General features: G+C 40.0%; 1 protein-coding gene across 1 annotated transcript in view; it reads right to left on the reverse strand.

Moving 5' to 3' along the window:
• Positions 1 to 4,934: 4,934 nt before the first annotated feature.
• The window catches only part of CTSC (cathepsin C), a 39,297-nt gene continuing 21,565 nt past the window's right edge, over positions 4,935 to 22,666 (reverse strand). Inside the window, 5 exon segments of the mRNA XM_042456994.1 lie at positions 4,935 to 7,135; positions 8,086 to 8,217; positions 15,798 to 15,913; positions 21,053 to 21,208; positions 21,962 to 22,128. Of these exon segments, the coding sequence (XP_042312928.1) occupies positions 6,633 to 7,135; positions 8,086 to 8,217; positions 15,798 to 15,913; positions 21,053 to 21,208; positions 21,962 to 22,128 (1,074 nt within the window). The 3' untranslated portion in view covers positions 4,935 to 6,632.

The following is a 22,666-nucleotide window of genomic DNA, read 5'->3' on the forward strand; positions in this document are numbered from 1 at the left end:
GGAGTCATTAATATTTCACTACTGTACTTTCAATAAAAGAAACAAAGTAAAGTTCTTGATTTGTTTGAATAGAATATTTAAATTACATTGTGTGCATTTTATTGACTTTCTGTATGAACATAATAATTTAACTCTATTAAATAGGTTTGATTAATTTTCCACCCTGATCAAACATTTCAGTTCAAATAACCCGAGCTACTGGGGGAAAGGTGCATTGCCTTAAACTGCCCCAAATTGGCAGGGAAAGTCCCAATTAATCATTTGCCATCCCACTTTTTCAGACTCTTTAAAAATATCCCAAGTTTTTCTCTCCTCTTCCCACATTCCCCTTTTGCCTTCAGCTTGCCTCAATTGCTGCAAAATTGAATTTATGCTGTTGTTAATTGCCTTTGAGTTGACCTCAATCCATGGCAACCTTATGTATGAGAAACCTCCAAGTCACCCTATCCTCAGTTGTCCTGCTCAGCCCTTGCAGGTTCATGGCCATGGCTTCTCTGAATCTATCCATCTGAAATGTGGTTTTCCTCTTTTCCTATTGCCCTCCACTTTAGAAAACATTCTAGTTGTTGTTGTTGTTGTTGATGATGTTGTGTGCTTTCAAGTCATTTCTGACTTATGTCAACCCTATCATGGGGTTTTCTTGGCAAGCTTTTTCAGATCGGGTTTGCTATGGCCATCTTCTGAGGTGAGAGAGTGTGACTTGCCCAAGGTCAGTGGGTTCCCAAACTGAGCGGGATTTCAACCCTGATCTCAAGAGTCACAATTCAAAGCTCAAGTCACTACGCTGTGCTGGCTCTCAGTCTTTTCTAATCAGTTCTTTTCCCCCCCCTCACAATGTGGTGAAAAGACGACAACCTCATTTTTATCATCTTTGCTTCCAGGGAAAGTTTCAGCCTGATCTGCTCTAGCATCCATCCATTGGTCTTTTTAGCAGTCCATGGTATTCTCAGAACACTTCTCCAGCACCACATCTCACATGAGTAGAAAATAGAATCATAGAGCTGGAAGAAACCCCAAGGGCCATCCAGTTCAACCCCCTGCCATGCAGGAAATCACAAACAAAGCACTTCAATACTCCTTTTCTGTTTCTGTTGATGACATTTCTATTCGACCAATCCAGGAAGCCCATAGTCTTGGTTTTATTTTTTATTTTTCTCTGCCATGTGTCCCCCACATCCAGGTCACAGCCAAGGCCTGGACATACCTTCTCTGCAAAGTTGCTAAAATCCGTCCATTTCTCTCAGCCTCTAATGCCAAGACCCTGGTCCACGCCCTGATGGTCTCGCAATTAGATTATTGTAACCTTCTTCTGGCAGGGCTTCCCCTCTCTCACCTCCATCCATTGATTTCTGTCCAGCATTCAGCTGCACACATTATTACATCCGCTTGCCTCTTTGACCATGTTTCTCCTTCATTATCATCCCTTCCCCTTCCTTATTCAGTATAAGCTCCTGTTGTTGACTTTTAAAGCCCTGCATGGGCTGGCCCCTCCTTATTTATCTGAACTTCTTTCTCTTCACATTCCCATTCGTACCCTCTGTTCTGGTAGTCAATGTCTGCTGTCCCAACCTAGGATTTCCTCTGCCCCGTCCTGGATTCGTCCCTTTACACTTGCTGCCCCTCACTCCTGGAACCTCCTTCTCCCACCAGCCTCATGGGGCATCACTTCTTTAACCGCTTTTCAAAACAGAGTTGAAGACTATATTGTTCAGGAAAGCATTCCCAGGCATTGTGTGATTGTTTATCCGATTGTTATCTGAGATCTGATATTTTATTTGATATTTGATCCTTTTAATTTGTTGTCTGCTTTTTAATCTAATTCTGTCTTGTATTATTATCTATTGTTTTATATGTATTTTCTAGAATGTACGCCATTGGTAGGTTTAATTTTTATCAATTTTATTGTTTGTTTGTACAGTGCTGTGTAAATCTACAGCACTATATAAATAAAGTATAATAATAATAATAACAATAACAACACCCCCAACAGATTGTCATCAAGACTCTGTTTAAAGACCTCCAAATAAGGAGACTCCACCACCTTCCAAGGGAGTGTGTTGCACTGTCAAACAGCTGTTAGAAAGTTCTTCCTAATGTTGAAGTGGAATCTCTTTTCCTGTACAGTAGTTTGAATCCATTACTCATGTCCTAGTCTCTGAAGCAGCAGAAAACAAACTTGCTCCACCATGAATATGACATGCCTTCAAATATTTAAACATGGGCCTGGAACAAACGATTCAAATGCACCATGCTGGCGCCGATTTTAGGGTTAGGTCCTTAACCCTAGTACATGCCAGTGGTGCAATAATGGCAGCGTCCTGTGTACACGGGCACCGCCATTTTGACATAATGGATGCATAGTGTCTGCACATCACGGCACATCCATTACATCATTCTTTTTACTCCGGAGTGATGGCATGTGGTTTGGGGGCTGTGCTGTCCCTCTGGAGTAAAAACAGGCACCTGCAGACCACCGTTTCTTGGCAGTCTGTACTCCCCCATGGCTACCATGTCACATCTCCTTAACCTTTCCTTCTCCATCCTAAACATGCCCAGCTCCCTAAGCTGATCCTCATAGGACATGGTTTCCAGGCATTTCACCATTTTGATCAGAACCGGACAATTTTCCAGATGACATCTGACCAAAGCAGAATAGAGTGGTACTATTACTTCCCTTGATCTAAACACTACATTCCTTTTGACGAAGCTGAGAATTGCATTGGCTTTCTTAGTTGCTGTCTCACATTGCTAACTTATGTTCAGCCTGTGGTCCACTAAGACTCCCAGATCCTTTGCATGTCAGGTGTCCCCCATCCTATATCAGTGCATTTCATTTTTTTCTACCTAAATGTAATACCTTGCATTTCATTGCAGAATGTCAAGATTTTCTACTAATAAAACAACTATCTTTAAGACATCTTCATACATGTTTATTCTTCTTCTTGGAATTCTATCCAGTCCTCCACAGTTTCTGCTTCACTTGCAAAATGTCAGCCTTCCAGGTGGTTTCTCCACAAAATACATTGCATTTAAATGTATATTTTAAAAAGAACAGTAAAGGGGAGCTTGGTAGCCATCAAGGGACAGGCAGACCTCAAAGGAGGACAAGGCACTGCAAAATGTAGGAGATATTAAAGAAAACTGTAGGACATTACAAAATAAAAGATAAAAACACTAATATAAATATAAACTTCATTTCATATGGTTTATTTACAGCTATATTACATATATTGTATTTTATTATATACTCAACCATATTTTTCTGATAAACTTATCTTCATTAAAATGCCTTGTTGGCTTGCAATATACTAATAAAACTCTGAGCAAGACAAATGCTTACAATTGTACTTTACTAGCAACAAACTCCTGACTATATTTAAATCATTGCTTTCATTTGTCTGTTGTGCTAGAATTAAGAAGGAAAATAAAACTTTCAACATTTGCATTGTGTCCTCAAGCAGCCATTGCCTGAAACATTTGCTGTCCTTTTCCCATCCAAGAAATCTCTGAGGTCTTATCTGCTTCTGTAGCTCCCAGGAAAAAGAAGAACCCAGCCTATTCCCCTATTTGCAGTGAGGACAGACAAATTTCTCAGAGGAGAATAGTAAATGTGACTTCTTAGTAATGCTCAAAATCAAGATCATTTTGGAATTCCTCCTAGACAGGTTGAAAGATAGGACATGAACTGGAAAAGGAGGACGTCTGGTCACCCTGTCGAGGGCAGTGTTCATGGGAACCATTTTGCAAACTCCAATAATGCTCCTCTGTTGTTATCAGGTACGAATGACAGATGGCTTTATAAATACTTCCAGTGAACAAAACACTTGGGTTGCCGACCCAATATAGTGCTGGAAGAATAAACTCTATTGAACACAATGGAGATTTACTTCTGAGGAAACATGCGTAGGATTGGGTTGTGTTCATGGGCCACCAATGCAGCCAACACTCCTCAAACTGCATTATCCCAGTGTTACTGTATTTAAACCTTTCCATATGTGTGAGATGCCTCATTTCTTCTCTCTGCTTGCTCGACAGGCCACGCTTCACCAGGTGGCACTGTTATGCATAATTTACTATTTGTAGTAACAACAAGATCATGACAAGTCTTTGGTAGAAAATGAAATGCAAAACTGTGTAAACAACAAGCCAAGAGTTCACTCACAGCTCCGAGAAGATGCTACTATGGAAGTGAGTCACCAAGTGAGTGGGAGTGGGGGAGGCGAAAAAGAGAGATGTTTAATTTCATGAATTTCTAGGGGGCTATCCATGCTGGTCTTTTGCATAAAAACAACAGTCTTGCAGTAGCTTAAGGACTATTACACTGATCATGGCAAACACTTCTGTGGATGCTATCCACTGTTAATCATGCATCTCATGAGCTCAGGGCTGCACCTCAGAGTCATCTCAGGCCCAGAAGTTTCTGGACCAAAACCTGAAACCTAGAAACCATCCCAGTGATTCCATTAAGCATTAATTCAGAGAAGGTAAGGGTATCCAAGAAGAATGAGGTACTATGAACAGTTAAATTTCATATTATATGTGAGCTTTACTAACATCACTGATTGGGGGCATAATCGCTTTGACTGCCAGATGCTGGAATGGCTCAGCAAGAAATGGCTGAGAGACAACAATGATTTTATTAAAACTCTGTTCATATCTAGTGAGGCAATTCCTATGGGCACAGTCAAACATTATTCTTAACTAGATCCTTGAAAGTGATAGGCCTTAAAAGAGCTGTTGATTCACAGTTCCATCCATTTCAATAGGTATCTTCTACACAGGATTAACACTAGAGTTAGCTGTCTGCTCTCAGAGGTGTAGTGGACTCCACAGAGAACAGTCTACAAGTCCAACATCCAACACAAGTTTTAGATCCTACCTTCCATTCTCCACCCCCACCCCCCATGTTTAAACAGAGGAAACAAGACAGTTCATATGGAGAACTCCCACAGCAACAAAGGAGGGCCTCTTTTATTTTAGAATCACATAAAAAATGAAAATACAGCAAGCCATATTCAGAATAGAAAGACGATAAAAAAGTGATTGTCAGGTGAACATTGACTTACCAGGTATTTTGCTCAACAAGAAAGATTCAGAAAGTTTCCCTTTTTAAAAAGGTCACAGTGCAATTATATTGTGTCCTTTATAACTGCATTATATTATACTTTCACATTCCTTCATTTTCCCTTTAAGGCACAGTAAGTTTAGAATTTAAAAAATCATATTAAAAATATTTCTGGCAGAAGTCAAGCATAAAAAGATTGTCCATGCAGTAAAGATCAACACTTATTGTTTATCCTAACTATCTACGAATAGTTGGATTGTAAACATCTGACCTATTTTGTACCTCACTTTCCTTTCATAAAACTCATGTTAAACACAAGATTACTCTATTTCATCACAAGCCATATTAGGTTAGTCTTAAACATTCAGTTCAAAATACACCAAACCAAATATGGCTGGAAATCCAAACCATGGTCTGAGTGTCTAAAGGCATGACATTGTTCAATGTATTTGATTTCATTTTCAATCTGCTCAGCCCTTTCCTTTCATGGCACAATAACCTCCAGAGATTGAACTAATGCAATTGTAATTTGTCTGTTCAGATACAATGCCAAAGAATAAGTATCACAGACCACACACCTGCCATGGCTTCCAACTCTGGCTTTTCAACCTGTCTCATAAAACTACAGTTAAGCCAGTTGAGTGTGATATTCACCCTGAATCACAGTGTCCAAGATCATCCTGCAAATGATATGCTCCAGCACCTGAATAATCAATGTCTATGGAGTCTTCCTCTATAGCTCTGTCAACAGCACCCTGCTTTTAATATCCCTTAGAGCGGTGATGCCCAAAGTGGGTGGTATTGCCCCCCTGGGGTTGCGGAAAGATACAGAGGATGGTAAAGGGGGGCAGCAGGGGAGTAGTGAGGAAAAAGGGGACAAGAGGTCTGTCAGTCAAAGTATTGATGCACAAGAAAGACTTGGGGAACCAGTGGCCTTTAGGACCATGGTGGGGATGAGGGTTGCATTAAACTTGTAGCAAAGGCTGGCATGGGTAAGAGGCAAAGAGGCTGCATGAAGAGGTAAAAGGTTGTATAAAACATGTGACAAAGTCCAACACATGGTTGTTGTTCAGCTGCTGCTTCCAGGGTGACTGGTTGCAAAGGGAGCAGTGACTGATCCCCCAGTTGAGCAGCGATTGAGAAGCCTGTTATCCATGCTGGTCTTTGCCACAAGGCAAGCAAAGCAAGAGATTTCTTGGTCACTGCTCAGCCAGCTACTGAATTAGTGCTTCCAAGATGACCGGGTGCAAAGGAAGAAGCAACCAAGATTTGTGGTTTTTAATTTGCAGTAGAAAGTAGACTGAATATCAAGAAATAGGTGTTGGGGGCACTAGGGTTCTTGCCCAAGAGGAAAGGGGGAGGTAGCCTTAAAATGTTTGGGGACCACTGCCTTAGAACATGCATAGTATATTTAATTTCCCTTGAAAGTTTTGATAAAAGCTCATTCTTTGAAGCTTTAAAAGCACTCAAGTTGCATTCTTTAAATTATAATCATAATTTGTTCCATTTTTTAAAAAAAATATGGACACTTGCTTCATGGGAATTTCCTATCAAATTCTTGCCAAAACTACATTTTAGAAATCGGAGTGGAAGCTACTGCTATGCTTTCAATGGCACATTCATCAGTGCCTCTACGGATCCGGAAGTAACCCTGCTCCCCCCAAGATGATCCCCAGCTGTTTTTCACTATCCAGAAGGGCTCCCCTGTATTTGGATCACTGTCATAACCCACCAGTAAAACAGCATGATTAGTCAATTCAAAAGGATTAAATGGATCCATCAATCCTGTGTGATGGTAGATCCCTTCTTTGTAATGCATGAAGTCATCATATACTTCAAATGAAATAGCCATCGGCCCATGCTTCACAAGTTCCAGTTTCATTAGAGCTTCGTTGCACCCACCATAAAACCCTCCAACATAGTAGTAGTCAGTGGCGTAGTAGTGGTAACAGCTGTGCTTAAAAGTGCAAGGAGAATCCGTGGCTGTGTACGGGAAGCACGCCTCTTCAACCACACCAAAATCCTGAGTGTATTTGCCAGCAATGAGGTAAGGGAAGCCTCCATCACAGCCTAAAAGAAAGACCCAGAAGTTAAGCAGAAGGAGAGGTGAGAAAAATCCTCATATCTCTCATGTGCAACTATGTTAGGGTAGGAGGGACACATTAGCCCCTTGGGAGACCTTAGAGGACTGCAACTCCCAAGGTGCACTTGCTTCCACACAAAATGTGGGGTCCTTTTGCTCCAAATGCCCCCAAACATGCTCTAGGGGGACATGGAGACACTTCATCATGTTTTGGGCATTCCTGGACAAGCCTTTTTTTTAAAGAACACGAAGTGAGAAGAAGTCACTTCATGTTCACTTCTTGGGGTTTTTTTTTTTTTGGTTTGTTTTATAAAGAAAAGATCTCCCAGGCCTAAACTGGCCAGGGATGGGAAATGTGGTGGAAATGTCTCTCACTTCATAGTAGGCATTTCATGGCAAATATATATATATATGGAGAGAGATAAAAATTGAGCAAAAATTAGTTTGACTTAGGGGCCACAAAAAAAGTCTGAGGGATTCATGCAGCCCATAGGCCGTATTTTGCCCATCCTTGTCCTAAAGAAATCAAGCTTTCCAAGGTCTGAGGTAGAGTTTATTGTATATCTGTGCCTCCAAGTCATTTCCAATTTATGGCAAACCTAAGGCCGATTTATGGCAACCTTATCATGGGGCTTTCTTGGCAAGATTTGTTCCAAAAAGATTTGCCATTGCCTTTCCCCAAGGCTGAGAGCAACTAACTTGCCCAGGGTCACCTTGTGGGTTTCATAACCAAGCAAAGAATTGAACCCTGGCCTCCTGAGCTGTAGTCCAACATTCAAACCACTACGCTGTGCTGGATCTCTGTTTCTGAGCTAGAGTACCCATTCTTTAAAACAAAACAGCGCTCTAGATATAAAGTTTAATAATAATAATAATAATAATAATAATAATAATAATAATAATAATAATAATAATAATAATAGGTGTGATCACTTACCTTGAGCATACTCACTGCATGAAACAACCTGCTGGGGGCTCAGTGTTGGAGTCTGTGAATTGTTAGTTTGGATGCGGATCCTAGCTTCCAACATGCCCATAGAAGCAAAGGCATAGCAACTGCCACAGGATGCTGAAAATAAGAGGGAGAATCGTATCAGCTGATGCATGTTCTAGACCCAACATTTCCCACCTCTCTGGGCAAGAACACAATGTTGTGATGGGAGGTAACTGATAGGGCATTTCATGAGAATGAGGAGGTTCACAGAGAGCCAGTGTTATTTAGCTGGGACCTGACAAATCTAGATTAGAGTCTTTACTCAGCCATAACTCTACCAGGTGACCTATGAATAGTCACTCTGTCTCTCAGCCTAACCTATTCTCATGGGCAAAATGTCAGCCAGGTATGCCATCTTGAGTTCCTTGGAGGAAACATGAGATACAAATGTACCTGATCCTTAGGGATGAAAGTAATATTTGCAATTTTTACTCTCCTTGATGGGAAAGGACCTCTTGATAATTTGTGTTACTGTGTCCCAAAAATGCTCAACCCAAGGAAATGCTTGCAATTCATGACCCTTTGTTTGTTTGGATGGGAAAACGTTTTTTGTGTTGAAAACAGTGGGGGTTTTGCACAAATGTATTGAGCTTTTTGCACAAATGTTGGGTTTGCACGATTTTTCTGCATATATGGCATTTTTGTCCAAAAGGCCCTAAATGCAAAGAAACAAAACAAAACAAAACAAAACACCAATAATCAAACCCAAACCCAAAGAAAAAAAGATGTGCAAAATCATCATTTGAAAAACAAAACCACAAACCCTTCAGTAATCGAACCCAGCAGGGAGAAAAAGTTCTTTATCCTTGCCTGACAGAAAGGAATGAACTAAGATTTACGTCCCTAAAAACTGAACAGTTTTTATTTTTTATTAATATTTTTAAGTTTTACAATACAAAATGTTACAGTTTCTTCATATCCAAATATGCTTTAGCACTTTACTTATTTTATACTAAAAACACCTCAGTGCACCCCTTCCCTGGAGCCATTCTCATCCATATAATCCAACCAAAATTTTAATTCATCTCGTGAAGGTAATTTTCTATCTTATTTTCTTAATACTTTTTCAATAATTTTTTTTCCATATTTCATCAAAATCATTTTGTTCCATGATCCTTTTTTCACTTTCAATTTCCATGTTAATTTATCATTAATTGCTATTTGCCAAACTTCTTTATACCAATCCTCCAGTTTGTGAAGTCGAAGGCTTTCATGGCCGGCATCCATAGTTTTTTGTGGTTTTTTCGGGCTATGTGGCCATGTTCTAGCAGAGTTTCTTCTGACGTTTCGCCAGCATCTGTGGCTGGCATCTTCAGAGAATACTTGCCTGGAAAAAGTGGGTCTATATATACTGTGTGAGCCTGGGAATGCAGGAGTGATTTGCATGTGTATTGTTCTGTGCTGATGGCTGGTCTCAGGCTGGGAGGCTAATGCAAAAGAGGATTAATGGCTGCTAATTGGTGATCATTATCTGCTGGGAAAGCCCTTGGAAACCCTTAAAGGAACAAATTTGGTTACTAAATTGGCCACATAATTTTTTATTGTGTTTTAATAGATATTAATGTAACTTGTTTAATCCGGTTTTTTTGGGGGGGGGGGGATTTGGGACATAATTTTGTAAATGCGGATTTTAATGTGTTGTGAGCCACTTTGATTGTCTTGTCACAGAAAAGTGGGATACAAATAAAAGTTTTATTATTTTATTTTATTTTACCAGTCCTGAGGAATAGCAAAATAAGGACTCAGCAAATGCAAATGGGAAACCACTCAGAGTCAGGGGCTTTCCCAGCAGATAATGATCACCAATTAGCAGACATTAATCCTCGTTTGCATTAGCCTGCCAGCCTGAGGCCTGCCATCAGCAACAGAACAATACACATGCAAATCACTCCTGCATTCCCAGGCTCACAGAGTATATATACAGTGGTGCCTCGGGTTACGAATTTAATTCGTTCCGCGGCCGCTTTCGTAACCCGAAAAGCCTTCGTAAGCCGAAATGCCATAGGCGCTAATGGGGAAAAAGCCGCGGCTCTGCCGCGGCTCCATTTAAAATAGCGCCGGAGTTTTTCGTAACCCGAAAAAACTTTCGTAACCCGAAACAATAATTCCCTATGGGATTTTTTCGTATCCCGAAAAATTCGTAACCTGGGTATTTCGTATCCCGAGGTACCACTGTACACCCAACTTTTTTCAGGCAAAGCATTCACTGGCGTTCAGTACCATTTCCAGATCACCTTATAATAATTTTCCTTAATTCGTACCGATAGATTTTTCAAATGTCCTTGTTCCCAAATTTTATTCCATTCATTTTCACAAAATTTACATCCCAATTCTTCTTTCCATATCTCTTTCCAAATATTTTGGTTTATTTTTTCCCTTTGTTCTCTATTAATATTTTATAAATTTTGCTAGTTATTCCTTTCAAATTTTCATTTTCCTTTAATTCCTTTCTGAATTATTTGTTCAAATTGCATATATTTTCCCTTTTCTATATTCTTTTTCTTCCAATTTTTAAACCATTGTTCTATTTGAATGCAATGAAACCATGACATTTTTATTCCTTTAAGTTTTTCTTTTATGTTTTCTCTTCCTATTTTTAATTCTATCCAATTTTCTATTTTATCTATCCTCCTTTCCTTTAATTCTTTATTTAATAGATTCCTTAAGTTCTTTGGGAATGACTTTACCGTTATTATTGGTGTTATTAATGGGTTTTCATTCAATAATTCTTTTTTATATTTGTTCCATATTTCTATTATATTTTTCATAAGTGGGTTCTCAATTTCCTTGATTTCTTTCCTACTAAATGCTTTAAAAAATATTCCCTATTTTAATATTTATTTTTTCTTTTCCTGTTTCTAACCAGTCCGGATCTAATATACACTGGTGCCTCGGGTTACGAAATTAATTCGTTCCGCCATTCCTTTCGTAACCCAAAAATTTTGTAACCCGAAAAGGCTTTCCGTTAGCACTGGAAAGCCTATAGCTGCACTTTGCAGCATTTGAATTTCGCGCCGAAATGAATTTCGTAACCCGAAACAGTTTTTGCCAATCCAACTTTTTCGTATCCCGGAAATTTCGTAACCCGATCATTTCGTATCCCGAGGCACCAGTGTACTTAACATACCTTCTATTACATATCTTAATTGATTAGCCTCATAATATCCCTTTATATTAGGGAGGCCTAACCCTCCCTTTCCCTGGGATCTGTACCAAAACTGTTAATTTATTCTAGTTCTTTTTTCTCCATTACAATATACATTTACTAATTGTTGCCACTTATTTAATTCAGCTTCTGATATTTTTAATGGTATTTTATTATTCTGTATTTTCCCAACATGAGACCCAAGGCTGCTTCTAAAGGCTAAAAACAAGCTTGATAATGAAAAAGTCAAAATACAATTAAGCATACACTATATTAAAAAGACTGATTTTTTTAAAAAAAATATAGAATTGTTTTAAAAACATAGCAATAAAGTTTTTAAAAATACAACACAAACATCTCATAAAAGGCTCCCTGACACCAAAGTCTCACTATCTCAGCCAGCCATTTGGACAATTTTCAATTTTGGAGTATTTCGGATTTCTGGATGAGAGATACTCAGTCTGTATTAGTGAAGAACTTCCAAGCTCTGGAGAAAACCAGGACAAAAGCATGGTGTTATGGAGAATGTGCCACATTGGGATGCCATGAGGGTGGGTTTGGTCCCAGGACTTGAGGTTCCTCATGCTTTAGCTAAGATGTTGGGAAGCTTATCTTTCCAGTGTATGTAGTTTCACTATGACTGCTTTGTAGACCGCTTGCCACCCACCTTACATATTACCAGCTTCTATAAATGTTTAATTTTAGACCCTTCATCCACCCACCATTCAGATTATTGGACTTTCTTCTCCTTTCTTAGCTTTCACTGCAAAGGAGTCTGCATAATTTTCTGACTTTTCAGAGAGACTTAATTTTTTAAAAAGTATCAACTGCTTAGGAACAAGGGAGGTGCATGTGCAACATTCTCCTACGCATGGCAACTTTACACCTACAAATGATCCATTTCGTTCCTCCTCTCTCGCTGTCAGAATTTCCTGTTCAGTAATTCAGCATGCACTTTGGAAAGCAAAAGTAGCACTGTGCATAAATGGGAAGGAGGCCTGCTGCCTAGAGGCAGTTTAATTCTACCTCTCTTTCATGAAAGTCCTATTTTTAAGTACCTTGACCATGGAAACCAAAGAAAAGGCATTGTGATGTTGAGGAGGCATTAAGGAGCCCAACTGCCTCTTGTCATGTCAAAGCAGGTGTAGGTGGCCAAGAATAAAGGTGTTTTTGTTTTAAAGAAACACCTAAAAGAAACATAGCTCAGCTATACAATTTTATTCTCAAAATCTTGCTTATGCAGGATAACAGAGGTGGGTACCATGCAGACTGCAAGCACATCCAGATCTGTCCAAACCCCTTATCTACATAAAGATTTTTAAAAAGTTGAAACACAGTACATTTTAGCCAAAAACATATCATGCCTAGATGTACTGTTTACACATAAATTGCTGTTTTTGTCAACCAGTTTCGTCAACCAATAGAGCAACTTTCCCAAACCCTGAGAAAACCTCAAGTTTCCCCCAACTGTCCAGGTTACCTTATCAATTGATCAAGTTTCAACTTGTACAGAGACACACAAATCCACATTGGTAAGATTTTCTCATATCAAAATAAATTGGTTTCTCAGCATGGCAGTATGCTTATTAACTAACTAGATAATATTGACATTTGGATAGTGGGAGGGGGAAAACAGAGTTATCAGTGGCGATCTAAGCTGATTTATAAAAGCAAAGGTTTTTCTGATGTTCCCTACAAATTCAATTGTGACCAAGTTTAAATTACATTAGAGACCACACGCTCCATGGCCAAACAAGATTGTTGAAAACCATAAAGACTGATTAAAAGGCATAAAGCACTGTTTGAAACAGATGATTCAGAAAGTCTATTCACCTTACAACCAGCTTTGTCTGCCAGAAGGATTCTCCAAGGCTCTATTAGTTACGGTGTGGTAGATCCCAAACAAGAGTTCTCAACAGAGCAAACAAATGCCAAGAAACAAACAAGAATTTACTTCCTCTACAGTAGTTACACAGGCCTGAATCTGCCTATGCTAAATCTGCTAAAGCAGACTTCTTGAATAGTGGATAAACATTTATGCAAACCTGACTGACTAAATGAGTAAGCCCATAGAATGCAGGTCTTATTATTCAATGGGCTTTCATATTATTCATCCTGTGTTCCACATTGTGTTGTTATGTGCCTTCAAGTCAACTTACTTATGGCAACTGTAGCATAGGTTTTCATGGCAAGACTTACACAGAGGATGTTTGCCTGATGCAGCCTGGAATCACACTGGCTTTTTAGCTGCTGCACCACACTGTTGACTCATGTTCAACTTGTGGTCTATTAGGACTCTTAGGTCCCTTTTGCACATAGTCTTGTTAATACAGGTGTCCCCCATCTATTTAGGGTGGCCAGAACAACAGTAACAAACACACTAGGAGAGCAAGCAATAAAATAGCCACTGAGATTCAATGTAAGAAAATGTTAAAAGATGCATACTGAAGCACATGATCTCAACTTCAAAGATATATTGATGGAATTTGAGCTGACAGCAACTGACCAAGAAAGGCTTCTTGCAGTTCTCTTAGAAAACTCTATGGAAATGTTGATGGCTTTAAAAGGGGGTTGGATAGGTTTGTGGAGGACAGAGCCTCCACCATCAGAGGCAAGGCACCTCTGTGTTTCAGTTGCTGGGAGCACAAAATGGAGTGTGCACCAGTTATTTTCATGTCCTCTTGGTGGACATCCCATAGTTCAGTGATGGTGAAACTTTTAGAGACCAAATGTCCATACTCAAAGGCATTCCCGCACGAGGTGTTACTCAGTGCTGGGGATGGGATTTCTGGCAGGAAGAGAGACGCAACTTCTGGGACTTCCACCTTCTGGGGGCACACACCTGTTCCTCCTCTTCCCCCCACCCTCCAGGGCCTTCAGTTACCTCTCCGGAGACAGTGAAAGGCACGGGGGAGCGGGGGGGGGGGGAGAGGAGGAATAGGCAAGTGTCTTTGCTCACCCTCCTGTCTCTCTGCGGGCCCTTAGAAATGGCCAAAGAGGGCACATGTGATATAGGTAATGGATTTGCAGCTATGTGAACAGAATGTTGGACTAGGTAGGCCCTTGGTCTGATTCAACATGGCTCTTCTTATGCTCTTTTTCTCTGTGGATATAAGATAAGTACAAATTATCATAAGACTTGTCCTAGGACATTTCCTTCTCCCAGCAAGAGAAAAGAGAGGAAATAGCCAATATGGTATTGTGAATTCAGTAGGGCTGGGCCACATGAGGTGCATGAGATACACATAGGCTCTACCTGTTTTTATGGCCCTGAATAATTGATCCATTATAGAATTTTGAATATCGGCTTTAAAAAAAAAGAAAAAAAGAAAGAAAGCCTTAAAACAAGGTGCATGAGAAAGGCGTGCCTTATTTACAAGGTGACTGGAGGTCCTGGAAGAGTTAATCAGCTTGTGTAAAAGCTGCATGCTCACTGCATGCATTGTTTTTCCAAGACAAATGCTGGAGGGCTTATTTTATTTTATTTACTACTGATACTGTTAATTTTTGGCAGCATGGGGGGAAAGCTACAGCTGTCTTTAAAACATGATTGGCTGGTTTATGGCATAGTTTAAATCAAACTGCTTTTTAAAAACCCACCCTAATTTTAAAAAATGATTATTTGTTTTTGTTTTTAAAAAAGCCTGTCTACGATTACTATTATCCAACCCTTTTATTGGAACAACAATGACTGTTTGAATTAAAACATTTTCACTTTAACAGTTTATTGGCAGCTGTTCATTGTTAGACCAGTATCCAGTGTCAGTTGCTTCTTTTTAATCACTTGATTTTATAGGGCATAAAAGGCCATTCAGAAACAAATCCTTCAATTAACCTACGTTCAACCAAAACAACTCACTTTAAAAGAGCACTTTTTTAAAAAATAGAGCAATTATCATTTAAGTTAGTGGCTGTAACATCTGAACTGCATTTCACTATTAAATTTTCTGATTTAATCCTATATCAGGCCTACATATTAATAAAAACAAACTAGTTTAAACAATTTTTAAAAGGAAAAAATTACTGGGTTTTTTTGTTTTGTTTTTTGCCAACCCTGCTTTAAAATAAGGTGGATGCTCCCTCGATGCCTTATGTAAGAGCAAATTGTGGCCTCTTTTTCAGTGCTGCCACACCCTGGTAAAATTACGAACAGCAGAAGGCATAGTCTCCAGTGGGTTGACCAGAGGAAGTTGCCTACCTAAGTGAATGTCAATCTAGAACTCGGAAGATCTGAGTGTAAAAACCCTTCATGGCTGTGAATATCAGTGAGTAGCCCTGAGCCAGACAAGCACATGATTTCTCACTGTAGTCTACCTCACAGCTTTGCTTTACTTATACACATCTTGATCAACATTCCCTTCTCCTTTTGTGTCGTGTCTTTTTAGATTGTAAGCCTGAGGGCAGGGAGCCATCTAATTAAAAAGATTGTATGTACAGCTGTGTAAATTTACAGCGCTATATAAATAAAGCTTAATAATAACAATGATAACAAAATCAATAAGAAACCTACCTTGGTTTCGTACTGGGCTGACGTAATTAACACTATTCACATTCCTCCAGTCCCAGGATTTAGGAAGACCAGAAACTTCACTGATCACATCAGCAGTCAAAGGGGCAGGCTTGATCCTACAAGGATAAACACATACAGGGTTTTGCATATTGAAAATCCCACCACCTGTCAAAGGGAACAGCTGGAAGACAGATTGACAGACATTGGCTGCATACTCCCTGCTCTGTACTTTTCCAGTATATATTCATCAGTTTTAAATATGCCAATAAATATGGAGTCTTCCTCCACCATTGTAGAAATGTGGATAAAGATTTGGTCAGTCCATCCATTGCCAGGAGGGCTCCGGCTGGAGGCTAAGGAGCTTTATTAACCGCCCAAGAGACCTTAAAAGGCTGCATACTTTTGCAGAAAAAACTCATACAGGTTGAATATCCCTTATCCAGAATTCCAAAATACTCCAAAATCCAAAATTTTCCACATGGGAGGCAAAGATAGTAACCTTTGCTTTGTGTCTGCTGCACAAAAGTATTCAAAATTGTGTATAAAGTGTAAAAAGTGTATAAAATTACCTTCAGTCTCTGTGTATAAGGTGTATACAAAACATAAATGAATCTGGCCTGAGCAGATGGAGCTCTGACAGTCTCCAGTTACAAGGCTGACAGCTGCTAATGTCAAAAGACTACCTGAGTCCATTCCACTTCAGTATTTATGACTGTGCAACTTTTAGCTTGGGATACCATGGCCAGCATCCTGTTAGCACTGCTTGCTAGTATAAGTCACCTGATACCTGTGTGTGTGTCCTTTTTGGTCACTGCAAAGGTTGGTATTCTCTTCCATGGACAACTCCTCCAGCACAGCCATTTGGTTCCTGGTAGAGAGTAGGGGTGGAGATTGGAGAAGCATCTGCCTATGCCCCTGTTGTCAGATGTGGAATGATTATATCATCTGCTGACACTTGAGAGCTGTGGCAGATCTCAGGAAATTATGGCGCGTTACAGACCGCCCCTTTGGGGCAGCCTGTAGGCGCTCCTTTCCCTGCCGGATCAGGGCCTCAGCTGACTCCTTTCCCTGCTGGATCAGGGCCTCAGCCTCTGGGGCCCCGATCCACCGCTTCAAGCCCCAAGGACACCCGGTGGCAGCAGGGAGGAGGAGAAAGGGGCCGCTTGGCCCCTTTCTCCCTTGCATCGCTGGCGCAGCCGTCTAAAAGCTGCACCAGCAATGCAAATCATGGAAGGAGCTCAGTTTCTAACGCCACAGAAAGGGCGCTCTAGGCACCCTCGCGTGGTACAAAAACGTCACATCCGCGCCACCTCATTTGGAGGCGGCGCATTTGTGACATCGTAATGGCAGCCCCCATGTGGAACGGGCACCACCATTTTGTACGGACTCGATCAGTACTAGGGTTAGGGGCGTCCAGAAGGGACACCCCTTTCTAACCCTAGTACGGACCCAGTCCGTACTATTACACCTGTGCGGAACGGGCCTATGTAATTATTTTGTGTCTCACTATGGGTACACAGCCAGATTCTGCTCTGATTACCCCCCTACCAGACACAAAATAGTTGTTGGGGGAAAGATACTGAAATGGATAAATATAGAGTTTGAGGTATGTATGTGCATTAAGAACAGATATTGTGTAGTACTGGAACTATTATGCTACTATTCCAGAACTATTATTTATCCAGAACTATTACACTAAGCTGTGGCACAACGGATCTCTGCTAATGGATTATTTTTCTTAGTGCTACTCTGGCTGAGTAGGAGAGGGATATTTTTCTTCTGTTAGATCTTAATGTAATATATGTTGTTTAATTTATTAACAATTGTACTGCATTTCAATTTTAAATCATGATTTGTGATAGCTACTGAATTATCTAGGAATGCTGCTAAAATTGACTGTGCAAATGCTTTTGTCACTGATGTAAACTACTCTGAGCATGGCTTTTTATTTTATATTTATTTGCATGTTTGTTTAATTTGTACCCAACCTTTCTTCTGTTGTGGGATTCACCATGGCTCCACCATGGAAAACCAGCATATAAGTAAACAAATGAAGATAATCCATGAACTCAGCCAGTATGCATCCAGTTATTGGGAAGAAACAATGGAAGAGTACTATTAACACCCACACTCTGCTTATAGACTTTTTAGAGGCATCGGATTGGCCACTGTAGGATACAGGTCATGGGATAGATGGGCTACTGATTTGGCCTTGCAGGTTTCATCTTAAAGAGGGCAAAGCTGGCACATAAAATGATCATACACATACCACCATGTAGCCTTTTCTTTACAGTATGAAATACAGGCAGTACAAATGACGATAGATAGAAAAAAAACCCCACAGAAAGCAACGTCTTCAGAGGCTTATTAAAAGCAGCTGGCCACACAGCACAGCTCCACTGCAGCTATTCATTGACTATATGGTACCCACTTAAGATGCTAATAAATATAGAAGGGAAGTAAAAAGTAAAGAAAAAGTAAAAAGACCTTGGGATTTTTTCAGTTTCCAACAGTTCACTATTCCTCAAATCTGTTCTGATCTCAGGCAAATAAATAATTCATTATGCCAGGGAAATAAAGCACACACAGAGAAATGTTGCAGCTTGTACATCACCATTCTCTGGCAATAATATTTCTGAGACTCAAGTAAGAGCTCCTCTGCAGAATAGGAGCAAACACCCTGTAGCAATCACGATGCCAGCCACAGGGGCTTCTTATTTAGCATTATACTTTGAGAGCTTAATAGGCTGCAGACTGTGGACCTCAACACAAAATTGATTTGGGCAGCAGATACAATTCAACTGCAGAGAGCACAGAATCCAAATTATATTTCATGCACCAGTCACAATAGCTAGGGAAAGAAGAACCACCTACCTCCAAGTTGCTGTTTCAGGAAAGAAAGTAACAGTGGTTAATGAGTTTGTAGAATGAGTTTGTCTTTGCCTGCTGATTGCTAAGTTGGCTTCCCTGTGTGCCTTGGGCTAAAATACACAATCCAGCATTTTACAGTTGATGAACTTTGCCATAATGTTTTCCCCCTCCCAATTTGTGACAGTCCTTCAACAAATTCATGTCCAAACTGCAAAGTGCATTTTACAGCCAGGCTCAATTCCTTGGCACTTTGATACAGGGATGTCAGAGATGAAGACAAATGGCCCCAATGCCAGGACATGATGAAAACTGGAACATGTCCAGAGAAGAGTGACCAAGACGATAAAAGAGCTGGAAAGCAAGCCTACTGAGGAACAACTTAGGCAGCTGGGTATGTTTAGCATGGAGAAGAAAAGACTGAGAGGTGACATAATAGTTATCTTTAAATATCTGAAGGGATGTCATGTAGAAGATGGAGTGAGCTTGTTTTCTGCTGCTCCAGAGACTAGGACAATATCCAATGGATTCAAATTACAAGAAAGGAGATTCTACCTAAACATTAGGAAGAAATTCTTGACTACAAGAAATGTTCAACAGTCTTGGAGGATAGGAGACTTTCCATTGACTTTAAGTAGCACTTAGGAGGGCTGTAATTGTGTATTCCTACATGGCAAGGGGTTGGAATAGGTGGCCTTTATGCTCCCTTCTAACATTCTATGATTCTAAGTATACACTGTTTGGAGGCAGGCAATTTCAAACCCCACATATCCCCCTTCAAGCCTGCCTGGGTGTTAAGATTTTGCAGGGAGCTCCATCTCGGTTCTACTTCCACCAGAGATATCTGAGTGGTAGGGACTGTCAGGGAGAGTCTTTTCAGCAGCGGCTTCCAGGCTCTGCAATTCCCTGTCAGGAGAAGTTAGTTTCTCTCCCCCTTGTAGTGAATTGAGTTTGTGGAAGATTAATGAGAAGTTTTTAGTAACTGCAACACCTGTCCATAAGTTATATTTGTGATAATTTATTTATTTAGAGTCCCATCCTGAGAGAAATATATAAAATAAATAAATACATATGCACCAGCTTGCTGTAAAGCCCATGTTTCATAGCTTTATTGTACTCTACTGGTGTTACTCAGTAAAGCTAAAAATAAACAGAGAAACAGTTGGCACATGACTATATTGATAAGATCCCCCCCCACTCCCCCTGACAGCAGGCATCTTCCAAGGGACTACATCACTTCCAAGCCTGTGTGTATCACCTTAAACCTCCTATCATAGAATCATAGAGTTGGTAAAGACCACAAGGACCCTGCCATGTAGGAAGACACAATCAAAGCACTCCTGACAGATGGCCATCCTGCCTCTGTTTAAAAACCTCCAAAGAAGGAGACACCACTACACTCTGAAGCAGCAAACGTATTCCACTGTCCAGCAGTTCGTACCATCAAGAAGTTCCACTTAATGTTTAGATGGAATCGATTTTACTGTAGCTTGATGACAGCTAGCCCCAAGTGGGATTCACTCACATACAGCCTCTAAACCTGGGATGTCTCCTATAGCTACCATGTCATCTAGTGGCTACTAAAACATTTTTCTTCCATCCATTAGTCTCAATGTGTATGTATCCACATCACACAGTTATAGCAGTTCAATACCACTTTAACCATCATAGCTCCATTCTATGGAATCTTGGGATGTGTAGCTTGGTGACAGATTTGAATTTCTCTATTAGAAAGCTCTAGTACTGCAGTTCAAGTGAATGGGCTAAAGCTCTCTAACACAGAATTGAAAGCACCTCACCAAACTATAATTACCAGGGGGTAGTCCAACCTGACAGTTATACCTCATACCTTTAGAGTCATCTTGAATGGAATGTAATTATCTCATATGAGCCCCATCTCAAACAGCACAATCCAGCCATTGGTTTCCTGCCAGGTGAGTTAATTTTTTTTAAAAAAATAATTTTTATTAAAGTTTGAGAATTATAGTAAAGGAGAAAGTGAGGAGAAGGGGAAAAGGAAAAGGGAAGGGAAAGAATGGATATATATTTACAAAATTAAATTTGTCTCTTTGTATACCAACATTGTTTGAATGTATAACATAATAAACCAGAAAATTTAGTAAATCATTCTTTTTTGTCATGGTATCTATATCTATAAATATATAATAAATGCTAGGTTTCTAAATAATAAAGTTCTTTGTAGTTATATACACATGTCCTTATCTAGTCTTTATTCCACATTTTTTTCAATCTTTTGCCATTTACTTTCAAATTCTTGGCTTGTTTTTCCTGTAGCATGCATAGTCAGTCTGTCCATAACAAAGTAGTCATATACCTGTTCTTTCCATTCTAAAAATGAAAAAAATAATAATACAGCATCATTTTACCTTGGAACTCTGGAACTCAACCCACCAGCTCTACGAACAATATCTTCTAAAGTAAGGGCTTCGTATTCCTTATAGGTTGTTGCCTTCCATGACTTCTGAGCAGTGTTGATGGCTTTCACAAAGTCAAAATTGGTGACATATGACTTCTGCAGAGATCTGTGGTGAAGCAGCAAAAAGCTTATCATGTTGCTTAGGCCAAGAACAGTTAAGAGGATAACACTCCAACTGCTCTCAAAATGCAGTCCTCCACAAAACACTTTAGTGACACAAAACGGCTATCAGCCTACATAGGGCTTTCCAGCTTTACATAAAGTCAAATTCCTGCAAACTGCAAACAAAAAATGTACCTGGGTTGAGGTTCAGTAAGTAGAAAAGCTATGAGTCTTGAAGCTGCTGACATTTACAGAAAGCAACTTCTCCAAGTTCTGCTGTTGTTAACTGCCACCAAGTTGACTTTGACTTAAGACGGCCCTATGAATGAGAGGCCTCCAAGTCACCTTGTTATCTCTAACCCTGCTTAGGTCTTGCAGACTCAGGGCTGTGCTTTTCTTGATTGGGTCTATCTACCTGTAATATGGTCTTCCACTTTTCCTACTGACTTCAGTCTCCAAGCTGTAGCCCTCCATGTGCTGAATGACACTGCCCATCACCCCAGTCCACATGACCATAGGTAGCTATGGAACCTGAGACCTGTTGTCTGATGCATCTAGAGGGCAACAAATTAGGGAAGGATGAATTTAAGCATTACGGATCTGAATACTGGCTGTATCTTAGATGATATCTGATTTTTATCTTCCGTGACCAGTAAGTTCAAAACATACATCATAATTAACCAGAGGATGCTCAGTATTCAGAAGATTTTTCAATTTCATTTACAATAATATGGGAATGTTGGATCATTTTGCTTACTTTCCATGTGGCTTCCCAAGAGGCAGCTGGTTTACGTGAACTCCAGAAGCTGAAGGAGAGATCTTATGTCCAGTGAAACATGCCCAGTTATGGCCTAACACATCATGGACCCATCCTGGTAGAGTCTCATGGCAGTAGCTGGTTACATTGGAGCCATCTTTTTTATACTGAAAGAGAAGTGGGGGGAAGAATGTGGTTCAAATTTTATTTAAAATACAAGTGACTGAACCCATGGTTGGCAGGCAAAATGTTCCTGGTTCAATCCTCTATCATCACTGGTGTCTGTATAATTCATGGCTAGGAATCATGTGGCCCTCCACATATTGGAGTAATACATAAGTGTGCATCAGGCACCATTATGTTTCTTTTTAAAAGAATCTGCCACTGCTTGAAATTCACACTTCTATATTGTCTGACGAGAGAGAAGAAGCTTCAGTCACCAAAATTATCATTCATCATGCCTGAGACCAGCAAGCAAATAAAAGGGCCTAAAACACAGAGGAGAGAAGCTGTCATGCTTTATGTGATTGCTTTCACTGTATGAAGTTCTAGGATGCCATTCCAAATCCATCAAGATCAACCAATGGCAACTAAGTTAAGCTTCAGGGCAAAGGATTTTAGAACATTTACACTTTAGAGCTGCGATGACCACTGGCATCATGTCTAGGAACTAAATTATAACCTTTACAAAGTATAAAAGCAACA

This window comes from Sceloporus undulatus, chromosome 3 (genome assembly GCF_019175285.1).
Source record: "Sceloporus undulatus isolate JIND9_A2432 ecotype Alabama chromosome 3, SceUnd_v1.1, whole genome shotgun sequence".
Lineage (NCBI taxonomy): Eukaryota > Metazoa > Chordata > Lepidosauria > Squamata > Phrynosomatidae > Sceloporus > Sceloporus undulatus.